Source organism: Glandiceps talaboti, chromosome 13 (assembly GCF_964340395.1).
Source record: "Glandiceps talaboti chromosome 13, keGlaTala1.1, whole genome shotgun sequence".
Lineage (NCBI taxonomy): Eukaryota > Metazoa > Hemichordata > Enteropneusta > Spengelidae > Glandiceps > Glandiceps talaboti.
Window position 1 is genome coordinate 4,050,549 of NC_135561.1, and position 18,748 is coordinate 4,069,296.

At 35.1% G+C, this 18,748-nt stretch overlaps 1 protein-coding gene across 1 annotated transcript; it reads left to right on the forward strand.

Moving 5' to 3' along the window:
* The first annotated feature begins 553 nt into the window (after nucleotides 1-553).
* On the forward strand, nucleotides 554-18,539 carry LOC144445094 (UDP-N-acetylglucosamine transporter TMEM241-like). The gene is made up of 10 exons (XM_078134645.1): nucleotides 554-675; nucleotides 2,240-2,364; nucleotides 7,120-7,201; nucleotides 9,371-9,474; nucleotides 10,196-10,247; nucleotides 13,592-13,689; nucleotides 15,202-15,272; nucleotides 16,568-16,637; nucleotides 17,406-17,564; nucleotides 18,283-18,539. Exons 1-10 carry the CDS (start codon nucleotides 610-612, stop codon nucleotides 18,392-18,394), a joined length of 939 nt encoding a protein of 312 aa, XP_077990771.1. The 5' UTR covers nucleotides 554-609; the 3' UTR covers nucleotides 18,395-18,539.
* The last annotated feature ends 209 nt before the right edge of the window (nucleotides 18,540-18,748 follow it).

The following is an 18,748-nucleotide window of genomic DNA, read 5'->3' on the forward strand; positions in this document are numbered from 1 at the left end:
GTGACAAATATATCAAAGAGTCACTTGCGTATAGGCTAACACTCATTCAACCGAAAACCACCTGACCCTACCTTTTTGAAGTGGTATTAAATTTAAAAGCGTGTTTACGTAGACAGTCTAAAATTGTTTGTCAGAGCCAATACGTTATAATAATTTTAAAATGATAGTTTATTCAACACACAGAACTCTGCTTCAAAGACAGTGGAAGTTATTTTCTTGTAGGAATTGATCTTTTACATAAAAGCCCACCCTTATTTTTTTGTCGATCATATTTTGCGCCCTCTCGTGGTTCACTTTGGAAATGGTTTGTAACATATTCGTTTGAAAGTTTTAAAAAGTACATTCTTAGCCGGACAATGAGCTCAAATACGGAAATGTCTCATATTTGTGCTTGTGCTTGTGTAACAAAGAATGCGAAACATACGCTTTGCCTGTTAAAACAGATATTTAATCACTGGAGTAATTCAACAAACACTTAACCGGAAGTTGTAGGTGAGAGAGTTCATATGTGCACAGGTCAACGAGGTCCGAGATATTTTTGCAGCCTTGGAGACAATAACGTTTGCATATTTATAGATGATGTGTGTTGATGATGTGGAGTAATTACAAATGAAACCATGGTGGCTGATAATTACTTTTGTCGCGTTGTACATCGCGACAAATTTTACAAACAAGGTAAATGATCGGTGTACATGTTTATCATATATAGACTCTAGTAAATTATGAATGCTTGAGAAAATGCTCGCAACGTGAACGTTAATAATAGCAATGGTATGTTACAATGTTTCAAAAATAGTCTCCGCGTCGTAGACTGGTCTAGTAATAAACACTTTACATCACTGCATATATTGTAAAAATATCGAGTTATAGCAACAGCTGGAAAAAATGGAAACCGACAGATAGAATGAGATCGGTATTTTACTGCGATGCATGTACTAGAAATTTGAAAACAACATTCATTCATTGCATTGCTGATGGGCGATGTAACATTTAATTATCTAGTATTTCGACTACCCAGTTATAGTGTTCTATATAGCAGACTTGTCCTCACAATGTCACACATTCATGGTTTGCTGGAATTTCTGAACAAATATCTCAGCGGATGTAGTGAAATTTAGTCGACTCAGACTTTACATGTGTATTGGTATCAAGCTAGGGAGTAAACGTATGTGTTTGTATGGATTGGACTGATTTGCCGAACTGAGTCAGCATGGATGTTTTGACTCATATTTTGAGCATAACAGAACCAGTGATTTCGACTTGGGTTGTCATTTAAATAGAACAACCAGGCTATAGAATCCATATATTCTGTTCAAAGACAATAAGTTGGTTTGTGTATGGTACTCTTGTCTGATATTCCTTTTCTGTATTGTGTACTTTCCAATCCTGTGTGTTCTTTATTCTAATGATTTATTATCATTTTGTTCCGTTTGAAACAATGTATGTGAAAGTTCTACTTCACTGCATATATGTACCTAGATCATGATGGCTAATGGTATTCGGCGAAACGAAACGAAATGAAATCATGATGTATATTTTCAGCAATTCTCGGTACCTGCGATAGATTTCTACCACCTAGGTTTGTCAGAAAAATGATGATAATTTCATTTTTTGTCAGCACTAAAACTTCTGCTCCATATGCTACAGATGTATTACTATAGGGTACCCGTGGGAATAAGTCAACCTTGTTGTTCTATTTTGACCCTCTAGCATGAGGTAAAATGCTAAGTGCATGCACTGAGAATTCATTGTCGTCAATAACAATGTATAAAAAGAATCAGTCATTGTGAATGAGTATAGATATCTTTGGATGGATGACTCACAATAGAAAAGGAGTTCGGAAAACAGCAGTAATAGAAATGACAATACAAGCAAGTAGTAGATTACACTGGGAACTCTGTTCTTTATATGCACACGCACTCCAACTTGTAACTGAAACTTAAATCACACAAGAATGCACGTGCGTTCCAACTTGTAACTGAAACTTACATCACACAAGAAATTTTGATTTGATCGTCTGCCTTATCGTCGGGCTGCGTGCTGATTGGTTGATTATGTATGACGTATGACTATATAATGAGTTCATCAGAAAGGGCAACAATATTAACAACAACAACGTATAACACAAAATATGAATCAATAAATGTAATTCACGACAATCTTACACAGAAACCATTTTATGATCACACACTTTCCAACATATTTTGACACAACTTTTTTACCACTTTGAATATTCTAGTATGTACTCTCCGTCCTCAAGTTCACTTATCCAACCATATTCCAAGGATGGCAGACACTGGTTGGATTCTTAATGCTAACAGTGTTTGGAAGATGGCAATATGTAGATACAGGTAGTATTCCTAGGTAAGTGGTAGTATGTAGATACAGGTAGTATTCCTAGGTAAGTGACAGTATGTAGATACAGGTAGTATTCCTAGGTAAGTGACAGTATGTAGATACAGGTAGTATTCCTAGGTAAGTGACAGTATGTAGATACAGGTAGTATTCCTAGGTAAGTGGTAGTATGTAGATACAGGTAGTATTCCTAGGTAAGTGGTAGTATGTAGATACAGGTAGTATTCCTAGGTAAGTGGTAGTATGTAGATACAGGTAGTATTCCTAGGTAAGTGACAGTATGTAGATACAGGTAGTATTCCTAGGTAAGTGGTAGTATGTAGATACAGGTAGTATTCCTAGGTAAGTGACAGTATGTAGATACAGGTAGTATTCCTAGGTAAGTGGTTGTATGTAGATACAGGTAGTATTCCTAGGTAAGTGGTAGTATGTAGATACAGGTAGTATTCCAAGGTAAGTGGTAGTATGTAGATACAGGTAGTATTCCAAGGTAAGTGGTAGTATGTAGATACAGGTAGTATTCCTAGGTAAGTGACAGTATCTAGATACAGGTAGTATTCCTAGGTAAGTGACAGTATCTAGATACAGGTAGTATTCCTAGGTAAGTGACAGTATGTAGATACAGGTAGTATTCCAAGGTAAGTGGTAGTATGTAGATACAGGTAGTATTCATAGGTAAGTGGTAGTATGTAGATACAGGTAGTATTCATAGGTAAGTGGTAGTATGTAGATACAGGTAGTATTCATAGGTAAGTGGTAATATGTAGATACAGGTAGTATTCATAGGTAAGTGGTAGTATGTAGATACAGGTAGTATTCATAGGTAAGTGGTAGTATGTAGATACAGGTAGTATTCATAGGTAAGTGGTAGTATGTAGATACAGGTAGTATTCCTAGGTAAGTGGTAGTATGTAGATACAGGTAGTATTCCAAGGTAAGTGGTAGTATGTAGATACAGGTAGTATTCATAGGTAAGTGACAGTATCTAGATACAGGTAGTATTCCTAGGTAAGTGGTAGTATGTAGATACAGGTAGTATTCCAAGGTAAGTGGTAGTATGTAGATACAGGTAGTATTCATAGGTAAGTGGTAGTATGTAGATACAGGTAGTATTCATAGGTAAGTGACAGTATCTAGATACAGGTAGTATTCATAGGTAAGTGGTAGTATGTAGATACAGGTAGTATTCATAGGTAAGTGGTAGTATCTAGATACAGGTAGTATTCATAGGTAAGTGGTAGTATGTAGATACAGGTAGTATTCATAGGTAAGTGGTAATATGTAGATACAGGTAGTATTCATAGGTAAGTGGTAGTATGTAGATACAGGTAGTATTCCTAGGTAAGTGGTAGTATGTAGATACAGGTAGTATTCCTAGGTAAGTGGTAGTATGTAGATACAGGTAGTATTCCAAGGTAAGTGACAGTATGTAGATACAGGTAGTATTCATAGGTAAGTGGTAATATGTAGATACAGGTAGTATTCATAGGTAAGTGACAGTATCTAGATACAGGTAGTATTCCTAGGTAAGTGGTAGTATGTAGATACAGGTAGTATTCCAAGGTAAGTGGTAGTATGTAGATACAGGTAGTATTCCTAGGTAAGTGGTAGTATGTAGATACAGGTAGTATTCCAAGGTAAGTGGTACTATGTAGATACAGGTAGTATTCCAAGGTAAGTGGTAGTATGTAGATACAGGTAGTATTCCAAGGTAAGTGGTAGTATGTAGATACAGGTAGTATTCCTAGGTAAGTGGTAGTACGTAGATACAGGTAGTATTCCTAGGTAAGTGGTAGTATGTAGATACAGGTAGTATTCCAAGGTAAGTGGTAGTATGTAGATACAGGTGGTATTCCAAGGTAAGGGGTAGTATGTAGATACAGGTAGTATTCATAGGTAAGTGGTAATATGTAGATACAGGTAGTATTCATAGGTAAGGGGTAGTATGTAGATACAGGTAGTATTCCTAGGTAAGTGGTAGTATGTAGATACAGGTAGTATTCATAGGTAAGTGACAGTATGTAGATACAGGTAGTATTCATAGGTAAGTGGTAGTATGTAGATACAGGTAGTATTCCTAGGTAAGTGGTACTATGTAGATACAGGTAGTATTCCAAGGTAAGTGACAGTATGTAGATACAGGTAGTATTCCTAGGTAAGTGGTAGTATGTAGATACAGGTAGTATTCCTAGGTAAGTGACAGTATGTAGATACAGGTAGTATTCCTAGGTAAGTGGTAGTATGTAGATACAGGTAGTATTCCAAGGTAAGTGGTAGTATGTAGATACAGGTAGTATTCCAAGGTAAGTGGTAGTATGTAGATACAGGTAGTATTCCTAGGTAAGTGGTAGTATGTAGATACAGGTAGTATTCCTAGGTAAGTGACAGTATGTAGATACAGGTAGTATTCCAAGGTAAGTGGTAGTATGTAGATACAGGTAGTATTCCTAGGTAAGTGACAGTATGTAGATACAGGTAGTATTCCTAGGTAAGTGGTAGTATGTAGATACAGGTAGTATTCCTAGGTAAGTGACAGTATGTAGATACAGGTAGTATTCCAAGGTAAGTGACAGTATGTAGATACAGGTAGTATTCCTAGGTAAGTGACAGTATGTAGATACAGGTAGTATTCCTAGGTAAGTGGTAGTATGTAGATACAGGTAGTATTCCTAGGTAAGTGGTAGTACATGTATGTAGATACAGGTAGTATTCCAAGGTAAGTGGTAGTATGTAGATACAGGTAGTATTCCTAGGTAAGTGGTAATATGTAGATACAGGTAGTATTCCTAGGTAAGTGACAGTATCTAGATACAGGTAGTATTCCAAGGTAAGTGGTAGTATGTAGATACAGGTAGTATTCCTAGGTAAGTGGTAATATGTAGATACAGGTAGTATTCCAAGGTAAGTGGTAGTATGTAGATACAGGTAGTATTCCTAGGTAAGTGGTAATATGTAGATACAGGTAGTATTCCTAGGTAAGTGGTAGTATGTAGATACAGGTAGTATTCCTAGGTAAGTGGTAGTATGTAGATACAGGTAGTATTCCTAGGTAAGTGGTAGTATGTAGATACAGGTAGTATTCCAAGGTAAGTGACAGTATGTAGATACAGGTAGTATTCCTAGGTAAGTGGTAGTATGTAGATACAGGTAGTATTCCAAGGTAAGTGGTAGTATGTAGATACAGGTAGTATTCCAAGGTAAGTGGTAGTATGTAGATACAGGTAGTATTCCTAGGTAAGTGGTAGTATGTAGATACAGGTAGTATTCCAAGGTAAGTGGTAGTATGTAGATACAGGTAGTATTCCTAGGTAAGTGGTAGTATGTAGATACAGGTAGTATTCCTAGGTAAGTGGTAGTATGTAGATACAGGTAGTATTCCTAGGTAAGTGGTAGTATGTAGATACAGGTAGTATTCCAAGGTAAGTGGTAGTATGTAGATACAGGTAGTATTCCTAGGTAAGTGGTAATATGTAGATACAGGTAGTATTCCTAGGTAAGTGGTAGTATGTAGATACAGGTAGTATTCCTAGGTAAGTGGTAGTATCTAGATACAGGTAGTATTCCTAGGTAAGTGACAGTATGTAGATACAGGTAGTATTCCTAGGTAAGTGGTAGTATCTAGATACAGGTAGTATTCCTAGGTAAGTGACAGTATGTAGATACAGGTAGTATTCCTAGGTAAGTGGTAGTATGTAGATACAGGTAGTATTCCAAGGTAAGTGGTAGTATGTAGATACAGGTAGTATTCCTAGGTAAGTGACAGTATGTAGATACAGGTAGTATTCATAGGTAAGGGGTAGTATGTAGATACAGGTAGTATTCCTAGGTAAGTGGTAGTATGTAGATACAGGTAGTATTCCAAGGTAAGTGGTAGTATGTAGATACAGGTAGTATTCATAGGTAAGTGGTAATATGTAGATACAGGTAGTATTCCTAGGTAAGTGGTAGTATGTAGATACAGGTAGTATTCCTAGGTAAGTGGTAGTATGTAGATACAGGTAGTATTCATAGGTAAGTGGTAGTATGTAGATACAGGTAGTATTCCTAGGTAAGTGGTAGTATGTAGATACAGGTAGTATTCATAGGTAAGTGGTAGTATGTAGATACAGGTAGTATTCCAAGGTAAGTGGTAGTATGTAGATACAGGTAGTATTCCTAGGTAAGTGGTAGTATGTAGATACAGGTAGTATTCATAGGTAAGTGGTAGTATGTAGATACAGGTAGTATTCCAAGGTAAGTGGTAGTATGTAGATACAGGTAGTATTCCTAGGTAAGTGGTAGTATGTAGATACAGGTAGTATTCCTAGGTAAGTGGTAGTATGTAGATACAGGTAGTATTCCTAGGTAAGTGGTAGTATGTAGATACAGGTAGTATTCCTAGGTAAGTGGTAGTGTTATCTTCCACTTTATATCCTTGGGACAAGCAATGTTTACACTATCTTGATTACAGTGTGGTTACTCGTAGTATATCCACATAACCAAAGCACTGCTACCACTATTTCAATCTATCCCATCAAACAACAGTTCTAGTTTGTGTCTAACTTAGATAGTTGATAGTTTGCTTTCCTGAATAATAGCAGAAATGAGGAAAATTATATTTACATGAACATTTTGTTGCATTTTAAAAGTTTTTTTGAAGATTACTTTGTGTAACTGCCAAAACATTTACCTGATAAATTTATTTCTAACAATTTTGAAGGAATGTAATTTTTTTTAACGTAACAGCTCATTTATGTTTTTTACCATTTTTTGTATGTTTCTCAGATCAAGTATCAAAGGCTGGTTACCTGCTGGTATCATGTATGCTGCTGTAATATATGCAGGTTCCAAGGCCCTTAGCAAATTAGTAAGTATATATATATATGTATATGCTACTTTTATGTATGCAGGTTCCAAGGCCATAAGCAAATTAGTAAGTACAATACACTATAGAATAGAATAGAATAGAATAGAATAGAATAGAATAGAAAAGAAAAGAATCTTTATTGCATCCATCAAGAAAACTACATTTCTTCATTGGATTTTCTGTATTAAGCATTTGGTGTTAAAACAAACTAGTAAATATATTAACTACACTAATAATAGTTAACAAAAAAACCAACAAAATAAGGTTTATACGAAAATGTCAACTTTTGGTTAGATAACTGTCGTGTATAAATTGTTTTTAACTCTGTAATAATGTCTTTCCTTTTGATGAGCGCTGAATTTATGAAAGTTGTGTATTATATGAGATTAACCTATACAATATATTTTATATTTTGCTATTTTTAGTACACGATCTGTATCATAATAAAACACACAGAAGTTTTCTATCTCTCATAAAACTTGAGAGACATATCATAGTGTTGATTTAGTTTTTTGTTTGACGTTATAAAAAATTTGCAAATTTATGAAATGTAGGTTTATATTTTTCTGATTTTTTTGATGCTTTCCTTTCTTTGTGATAAAGAGTAAAAGGAAAGCTGACAACTTATTTCATTCAGATTAACACTGTATTTCAAAATATTGATAAATTATACATATTTTGTGAAAAAAAAGAGAGAAAAAAAACTGAAAATGGGAATAAGATGAAATTGATAGAGTAATATAAACTCGTTGAATTCTCAAACTCTCAACCCTTCTATAATAAGATTTAATCTAATACCATCAGTATGTATAGTTAATCAGATTATGTTTGCATGTAAAAGACAGCTGTTGCAGTGTTCAGATTCAGCTAGTTTTTTTAACGGTTGTATCGGTAATTTCATTGATGTTGTATCTTCATATATTCATCACTTAGATATATATACTATGTGATGTAAATTAGACCAGTTATTGATCATAATTTATGTTAATTATTTTTTGTCAATTATCATGTCTTTAGTTCTTAAAGTGGTCATATGGATGAGGATTGGGTATTTATTTTGGATTTTTGATTTATAAAACAATTTGATCATGGCATCCTACTTGAAAAATCAGTGTGAAACAACATTGTCCAAGTGTGTGTTTGTCACTTTATGCATTGCAAAAGCATAAAAAGTGTGTAAAATGTTTGTTATTGTATGTACAATAACAAACATTTTACACATTTTTTATACTTTTGCAACTACAAACAAGGACTGGGCATATGTTGTGTCATATTGATTTTTCAAATATAAATCCAATATCCAAAATAAATACCCAATCTTCATCCATATGGTCACTTTAAACCTACACTAGCTGTAACTGGGGTAATATTTTTTATCAGATAATCAACGATATGCAATATGAATTGTCACAGTATCAATAATTAGACTTTGTACATATCAATTAGTGATCTATTTTATGTACTAGTACTAGTAGTATGGTTATATGTTGATATCAGATTGTAATGGGTGGATGGGGTGGGGGTGGGGGCTGATTTTTGGGTCTCTATCCAAAATTTGAAAAATCAATTTGATGGACGTATTTCACCATACTATGTGTACAGCTAGCATCACCTGCAATTAAAACAGATTTGTGTAGGCTACACAAATCTGTTCAATTGCAGGTGATTCAATACTGTTCAGGGTATACGGTATTATGATTAAGTTACCGTATCTAACAGAACAGTTTCAAAATATGTTCCAGTTGCTGTTTTTAAGACTGTGTTACTGGAATTTTGGTTTGAGAATTGATGTAATTAATAGATAAATTATAAATTGATCAATGGAGAATAGATCAATGGGCAATAAATGAAAAATAGATAAATAGAAAATATTGATAGCTTTCATTAATACTTGGACAGCAGCACAAAATTTATCTCTTCACATAATAACCTCTGTTAATAGACCCTCCACAACACTGATGAAGGATCTGTGCTCTGTTTTACTATTCTACCATTTATATTGGGTAGGTGACTGGGTTATGACAGTGTATAGTGTATAGTGTATAGTGTTTCAATACTCATCATGATGCCAGATCAAGTATAGCATTGTGTACAGTTTGTAGCTACAGAATAATTTGTTTGCCAATAAACAAATGCATATTCTTTATTTATTTTTTTTTATCTTTTCAGTCGATTCCAGTGTTTGTGATATTTCAAAACATGATACATATAACAGTGGCTGTATTGGAATGGGGTTACCTTGGTAAAATACCAACCTTTGATATTCAAATTAGGTAAGGTCACAATTAGATTTATTTTAAAACAGTGTGAAGGCTCCATTAAGTTGGTAAACTATAGTAAGTAGTTAGTGTAACACGAACTATTTACAGAGCAAATGGGCTTTCAGCCATGGAATATGACATTGTTACACACACTCAGATAGTCTTGGTTACCCAGACTCCCACTGCTAGGGGCTCTACTGCAAGACCACCCAGATGAGACTCTGGGGAAACATAATCCATTGTTGGTTGCATTGGAAGTCATTCAATACATTTCTTCTAAGTAAAGAAGAATGTACTTACAAGGCCCGGCCTTCATAGTAAAGATGCTTGAGAAATGGAAAACTGTCGTGAAGGAACTTGAATTGTTCAGCATGCAATGTTAGAGGTGATGTATTCACCAGAACAGGGAAAGTAATGGCAAGTTTGAGTGTTTTGACTCATATTTCAAACACAGTAGAACCGGCGTAGACAGGCGTTGTTGTGATACAGACACGCATTGTTGTGATGTAGAATGACCAGAGTATATATTCCATATTTTTTGTTGAACCTGGCTCATGCACGGTATAAATTGTGTTGTACAATTTATTATGCAACGATAATGTGAAGGAGAAATGCAACATTGATAGGAAAACTAACAATAACATAATGACCAAACACTCAATTATATACCCAAAATTTGTTTTTCAGGTTAAAAGTATATAATATTTTAAAATGTTTCATTTCTTTGTTTTAGCTATCTGTGGATGCTAGTGTCAGCATTACTTGTTTGGCAGAATGATCCTCAGGTAAGTTGTCATCTTATTGGTTGCATGTTTTGTATTTGCCATGTCTGTATTTGAAATGAAGTTGGCGTTTGGATTTTAAGAAAAGGTCAAAAGTTTGACCCCCATCTAGAATGTTATGTGATGTTTCCCCAGCTACAGAAAACAATAGGTCATTGTGAGTGTTTAGTTGGGATGTGTTGTAAATACATGATGTATGAATTGGTATCATGTTCATCTACATAATTGAGATGAGGATGTTATCACTGATTAGAATGACAAGAAGTGATGTCATCACTGATTAGAATCACAAGAAGTGATGTTATCACTGATTGGAATCACATGAAGTGATGTCATCACTGATTAGAATCACATGAAGTGATGTCAGCACTGATTAGAATTACAAGAAGTGATGGCATCACTGATTAGAATCACAAGAAGTGATGTCATCACTGATTGGAATCACATGAAGTGATGTCATCACTGATTAGAATCACATGAAGTGATTTCATCTTTTTTAGTCTTTTGTGAAGGTTATCTCATTCTGTATTAAATCAGCATGAAGGCTTGCATTTTATATTAGGTATGCCTAACATGAGATAATTTATGCAGAGCCAATGAGATTGAAGCAATCCAGAGAGATGGTTTCTATTCAGTGTTTGTTCACATAATGACAAAATAGATTAAAATAACATCAATAACTGTACTTTATAGTTACTAATTTCCTGTCTGTATTTCAAATATTATAGTTTTAGTTCAACACAGCTTTGATTCATCGTTTATGTAATCAAATAAAACTAAATTTTATTTGATAAGATACAGGAAATTACAAAATATGGTCACTGTATTTCATTTCTGAGAAACTTGTCTTTTAAGCTTGAATACTAAGACTTGGTGTGCATGGGGTGAATAATATAGTGGATATGTATGAGGTATTGCTTGTCATTTGATGGTGTATACATGTATATATTCCATGGGTGTTGAATTTGTGTCATTGGATGTTTCTATTTGCTTCATGCCAACTAAATTTAGACGGGCTTGTTGGTATAAGTGATGGTAGTACTTTGAAAGGCTAATGTAGAGGTGAATAATGTAATATTTCATAATTCTGTTTTCTGGATTAATTCAATTTAATGTACATTGTCATGCAATCATTGTTATAGCCATAAAAACTTTGAAGTATTATGTATATGAAAAATTGTAAATTACCTAAATTTGAATGAGCTGGGGGTGGAGGGGGGGTCTGTGTTGTTTGGTATGGTCAAACTCAATAACACCCTTATTTTGTACAGCCAGTATGCCCTCTAATGATAGCCAAATTTTGTTGTTGTGAGTCAAAATGATAAAAACTGGCATTTCTTGTGAGTCACCATACATAGTACAAGATAGGGGAACACCAAATTTTGGTTTGTCACTAGAAATTGTGTGTGTCAGTGGCATGTTAAATTAGCTTAGAGGGCACACAGGTACAGACCTAGATAATTTGATCAAACCTCATCAACACAGTGTGGGTTCAAAGCCAGACTAATGTGGTAATTGGTAATGTACTACAGGCTGCTCGGCCATTAGACTGTAAGATATGTCCTGTCACTCTGCCCTGACTGGCCTGCTGTGTGAAAGGGGTTGACCGATATGTGAGGGCACGCTATCACAGTGTACCTTACTAGCTACTTAGCCATCAACATCTAATGTATTTTGTCCATTGTATTGCTGTTATAATAGTTGTATCATCTTTTGAGTCCTATGTAGTTATTCTATTATTTTACAGTGTAACTTATGGCTATAACAGTGTACTTAGGATTTGGACTGTAGAATGGCTGTCATGTTGGTCCAGAAATATTTAATATATTTATTAGGGTATGTTGCAAAAATGATAATTTTCAAGGAACACCATAACTTTGTGATTGCTTACTAGTAATCAAGCTTTGTACTCTATGATAATAGTGTCCTGTGATAATTTAGGAAGGCTGTGTTACGTTCAAAATAGCTTTGATGTGGTGGTACTGAGGTGTAAGGGTAGAAGGGGTCAATCTAATTTTGTTTCAATCAGTTTGATCTTCTCATGAATATGTTAATGAGCATACAATGTATCCATTCTTGTACTCCTAGGGCTGTTATGCTGGTGAGCTATATACAGCTCTGTTCTTTTCTGTCAATATTTAAAGGATTTGATTTGTTTCATTTATTTCATGTTGTAAAAGGAAGTAAAAGATGTAAGGTTTTATTGAGTAAGTGTTAAAGATATTGGTAGGTTTTCATTTGTACATACTGGTCAACACAGTGCACTTGTGATGTTGTTGTATAGTGACACTTTCGCACAAACAGAGAATAGAACACACAATATATTATCTAAACCATAAATAAACAAGATTACCAAACATCAGCAACACTTACTGTTAATTTTTGTAAAATCATAATTTAACTGCAGAATAATCCAATGATATGTGTATGTATGTATGTATGTATGTATGTATGTATGTATGTGTGTGTGGGGGTGGGGGCTGGGGTGGGTGTGTATGTGTATGTGTAGGTGTATGTGTATGTGTAGGTGTGTGTGTGTAGGTGTATGTAGGTGTATGTATGTATGTGTGTCTGTGTGCATGTATGTATGTGTGTGTGTGTGTATGTATGTATGGGTGTGTGTCTCTATGTGTATGTATGTGTATGTGTATATGTATATGTATGTATGTGCATCCCTTACATAATTCTTTCACTAAGCTCCCATCTGGTCGCCGTTACAGAATGCCTCTTGCAAGGAAAAACCTTTTTAAAAAATCGTTCATTCCAACAGCTGTGTCTATTTTAAACTCACTGTAAAGTCATTTTAAACTCACTGTATGTATATGTATATGTATATGTATATGTATATATTGTACTTGTGTAAATAGTTTGTAAATTGTGTTTTGAGCCGAAAGACAAATTTCCGCATTCATATACGGATAATAAAGTTATTGAATTGAATTGAATTGAATGTGTGTGGGTGTGTGTGTGTGTGCATGTGTGTCTGTGTATATGTGTCTGTATATATGTGTGTGTGTGTGTGTGTGTGTGTGTGTGTGTGTGTGTGTGTGTGTGTGTGTGTGTGTGTGTGTGTGTGTGTGTACACATTGATAAACTTCATGTCCACTATGTGATCAAATTTACCTGTATAATGTTCTGATATTTCCCCCTGCACATAATAACATTTTGATAACCAAGACCACTTTATGCATAAGATAAATATTTTTGAAGGATTAAAAAGATCCTTTTCATGAATTGAGATTATATATAGATGTCATTAAATTGGTTGTCATCATCATTGTCTCTATATCATGGTTCTTGTTATTTTGTTGTTGTTTATTTATAATCGTGATATTTTTTTTGTACAGTTTGATGAAGGTGGATACATTTGGATGTGTATTCATATATTCTCTTCTGCACTTTACAATGTATACACATCTCACATCAGTAACAACATCAAACTAAGGTATGTTAGATTCTAGCCTGAATGATCTAGTCATTGTTCCTAATTATGGGATATACTCAACAAGTAGGGTAGCAAGTGGTTACATAAGTGGACCAACGACTGGACCTTACAGACTAGTTGATGTTTACTTGTCCATCAACCTGATTGAAATCCGATGTAGTGTACATGTCACGTTTTCTTTTGGGCTGTTACATTTACTGTCGTTTGGTTCTTTTGTGAATGCTCATTACATACATCTGGTACACTACCATAGGTTTTCCCCTGAACCCAAACTCGTACTTACGAGTAGCGAATCAAAAAGAAAGAAAGAAAGAAAGAATGACCAAACAATAAAGATAACATCATTGTCTTTGCTCTGTGATCGTGCTCTTTTCAAGTACCGTACCCATATGTTTCGGCATATTACGCATTTTCATTGGTTGAGTGAATTCACTCAGTGCTCTTGTTTGGCTCGGAAAAACCAGTCCTATGGTATTTTGTCAGATGTATGTAAACGACAGTAAACGTAACAGCCAGATTGCTCTTCTCTCAAATAAATTGTAAAAACTTGCATTTTTAATCCAAAGTACTTCCTAGATGTAGGTTTTTGGGAATTGTGAGAGATAAACAATGATCTATTTTGAAATAAATGATGCTTAATAAATAATGATGATAACTATCTAAAGTTATGTATTTTCAGAAAAAATAATTATGAAAATTTTATTTGTCATGTTGTTTGCCTTTTGTCACACTGACCCAAAATGGGTTTGTTGTTTGGGGTGAAAACATGATTTTTCATTATATCTGTTCAATATTCTATGAAACTTTGAAAGAATATAACTTGACAACAAAGTGCAGGGTTGTAATGTTTTTAGTTGTTTTAGATCTGTAGATTTCAAACATAAAATATTACAAAATTCTATGTTCTTATCATCTCATGTTCCTTTGCAATGTGAAAGTGAAACTGAAAGTGAGGTACTATAAATCTAAAATCTATAAATCCAAGTTATCCTATGTAAATCAGTTCATATGTGTTCAGTTTGTTATGTAAGCTGATTCTGATGATGGTCTGAACACAGTGACAAGTATATTCAAATTAGTTAGAAACCTATAGAAATGAGCTTTGTTGAGATTATATAGTATTAGGACTCACTCTCTCTTTAAATTAAGAAAAAATTTGGTTTGTAAAGACAGTGATAAAGTATATTCAGATTAGATAGAGATTGGCAGAAATGGGCTTTGTTGAGACTATCTAGTCAAAGGGGGGGGGGGGAGGTTTGACTCGGTCACATATTTTATTCACCACACTGCCATCTAGTGGTGAACACTGAACAGTAATCATCGTCAGTTTGTCCTGAGGAAGGCAACAGTCACATTACCAAAACGTAGACATGAACAAAAGTAACTTGGTTGTGTAGCATAGAACATTACTATATTATTGAAGTTCCAACCTTATAAACCTGTTTACTGATATCTAGTCTTCTCTTTTAAAATAAAATGTGATTAAAACTGTTTTTTTTCCTTTGTTATCAGTGAAGTGAGTAAGTTATACTGCAATTACCTGTTTGCATTGTTGATACTAGTACCACTTATGGTTGTGTTAGGTAAGTAATATTTTAGTTATAGTCACTTTTGTACTTATGTTTTACCAATCTTTTGTACCTTTGGTGAATTTAATCATTTTTGTATTATTTATTGTATTTTAATGTGTTGAGTCTTTGTTTTGTGTTATGTTCTGAGTTTGGTTGTTTTCATATTTATGACAAGCATGAAATTACCCTAAAAGGGACAAAATAAAGTATTATTTCACCTCACCTAACCTCACCTCACCTCACCTCGCCTCAGGCCAGCCCACCTCACTCACCTCACCTCACCTCACCTCACCTACCTCAGCCCAGCCCACCTCACCTCACCTCACCTCACCTCACCTCACCTCACCTCAGGCCAGCCTAGCCCAGCCCACCTCACCTCACCTCACCTCACCCCACCTCACCTCAGGCCAGGCCAGGCCACCTCACCTCATCTCTCACCCCACCTCACCTTAGGCCAACCCAGCCCAGCCCAGCCCAGTCCACCTCACCTCATCCCACCCCACCCCACGTCACCTCAGCCCAGCCAAGCTCAGCCCAGCCCACCTCACCACATCTCAACTCACCTCACTTCAGCATATCCCACCCCACCCCACTCCACCTCACCTCAGCCCAGCCAAGCTCAGCCCAGCCCACCTCACCTCATCTCAACTCACCCCACTCCATCCCACCCCAGCATTGGTGATGTAAACGTACATTCATGATGTCACAACACATTTTCATGATGTAGGCACACATATTGATGATTTAGGCATACATTTTGAAGATGTTGGCACACATTTTCATGATGTAGGCACACACATTGATGATATAGATACACATATTTATGATGTATGCATACATTCATGATGTCACAGCACATAATGATGATGTAGGCACACATTATGATGATGTAGTTGAAACATAACTAACAATGTCGTATTTTCACTCAACAATGTATTCAGAGTATTTTACAGTTGTAGTTGTATTTTATTGTACACTTACAGGTGATGCATTCTATGCCAGGAGTTTTCCATTCTGGTTTTACTACAGATTTCATGTAGTTGTATTTTATTGTACACTTACAGGTGATGCATTCTATGCCAGGAGTTTTCCATTCTGGTTTTACTACAGATTTCATGTAGTTGTGTTTTATTGTACACTTACAGGTGATGCATTCTATACCAGGAGTTTTCCATTCTGGTTTTACTACAGATTTCATCTAGTTGTATTTTATTGTACACTTACAGGTGATGCATTCTATGCCAGGAGTTTTCCATTCTGGTTTTACTACAGATTTCATGTAGTTGTATTTTATTGTACACTTACAGGTGATGCATTCTATGCCAGGAGTTTTCCATTCTGGTTTTACTACAGATTTCATGTAGGGTGTCTTTTTAGGTAAGTTGATAACCCTAACAAGTTTTGTAGAGCAATTCAAACATTCCAAGCTGTGTCAAAATGATCAGTAATTGCATTGATGCAAGAGCCCCTCCTCCTTCACTATACCTTACATGGACGGCATCAATAACCAGGAGATTTAATTAGTAAAACCAACAGATAAATTGCTCCCCAAACAGAGATTTCATCTGATAATTTAACAAGACACTTCTTTGTTTTGAAACTTATGTTGCCACTAAATCGCATTGATGCAACAGCGCCCTCACTAAGCTTTACATTGTCATTGACATGTTTACTGCTGCCTTGTACTACATTTGGGGTATACAGGTTTTACTGTATTATAGTGTGCCCTCAAATGATAGGTAAATTGTGTTGTTGTGAGTCAAAATGCTAAAAGCTGGCATTTCTTGTGAGTCACCTCATAGTAAGAGATATGGGAAAACCAAATTTTGGTGCGTCACTCGAAATTGTGTCAGTGGTGCGTCAAATTGGCTTAGATGGCACACTGCTTGTAAGTCGCCACATAGTAAGAGATAGGGAACACCAAATTTTGGAGTGTCACTAGAAATTGTGTGTGTCAGTGGTACATCAAATTGGCTTAGAGGGCACACTGGTCACCACATAGTAAGAGACAGGGGAACAGCAAATTTTGGTGCGTCACTAGAAATTGTGTGTCAGTGTCACGTCAAATTGGATTACAGCATACACTGACTATGTAATTATTTGGTGTTATTATGATTAAAGTCCATCTTTCATTTTATCTTTCAGCGGTGTTTTTGGCACCTTTCTTAGCCTATCAACTCTTAAACTGACTGATAAACTATCATCTAATGCGTTTGGATGGATGTTTTTAGCTGCAAGAATACTTTTGACTTTCTCATCGGTGTTTTTCTTTGAGTTTTACTTTTCAACAAGTTTCCTTATATGGTAAGTAATCATTTTGCTTTTCTAAAAGTTGCTGTATATGGCAAGTAATAGTTTTACTTTTCTACAAATTTCCTTATATGGTAAGGAATGATTTTGTCTTTCTACAAATTTCCTTATATGGTAAGGAATCATTTTGTCTTTCTACAAATTTCCTTATATGGTAAGGAATCATTTTGCTCTTCTACAAATTTCCTTATATGGTAAGGACCCATTTTGTGTTTTTTCAAGTTTCCTTATATGGCAAGTAATCACTTTCCTAATATGGTAAGTAAATTTTTTAAAGAAACAGAATATTAAGGCTGTCACCTACTAACAAATCTTACGTACTCTTCCTATTTGACCGACCAACAAACAACTCACGAGGGTTGGTGGTATTTAAAATTCAGACAATATATTATAACACACTTTCAAGTGATTCCTCAGCATGTAGTAAAAATAGTACAACTTCAGATTGGGAAATTATCTGCCTGCCACGTGTTGGCTTGTTGAAGGGTTCTGTTATTACTGCATATATCTATCTGAAACTACAGCAAATTTCATAGAAACATATCTGTAATCATGTGTTCTTGGACCATTTGTAGTCTCAATTGTGTACAGTCATGTGATACTATTTTAAATATTTCACTGCAGTCCAAATACCACTAGTGTGTGTACGCATCGATGCAAATAATTACTGATACACATTATAACGATATCTGTATCTGTTTTGTATTCACAGTGTAATGTCAGGTATTTTCAGTGATGTGTCCTATGTATACACAAGAATTATAGTACATGATGACAAAGCAACAACATGGACTCCAGTGCCAGTGGAAACAGAACATGTCTAACCAACTAGAAGATCTTGACTTTATCATGTAATCATTTACAACATGGATTCTAGTAGAAACAGAATATGTCCAACAATGCAATTTGAACATATCTTCATGTAATATACTTTTACTTGTCACTGCCCAGCATTCTATAAATATTCAAGACCCTCTCATTTCATCAAACTACACATATTCTGTATGTTGGTTTAACACACAACACACAAAATTTCAAGTGCTACTGTTTGTCAAACTGGATTTCATCAACATGTATGTAGACAGGATTCATTGGATTTTAATCACAAATCTCATTTTCATATTGGCAGAAATTGTTACTTTGATCTCAAATCACAAATACTAATTTCATATACTGCC

Bases quoted from the DNA above. Each gene is read 5' to 3' on its own strand.
- LOC144445094 (XM_078134645.1), top strand. From the start codon at position 610: ATGAAACCATGGTGGCTGATAATTACTTTTGTCGCGTTGTACATCGCG. The intron at 9,475-10,195 runs GTAAGGTCACAA...TCTTTGTTTTAG, and splicing joins ACCTTTGATATTCAAATTAG to CTATCTGTGGATGCTAGTGT. The intron at 13,690-15,201 runs GTATGTTAGATT...CTTTGTTATCAG, and splicing joins AGTAACAACATCAAACTAAG to TGAAGTGAGTAAGTTATACT.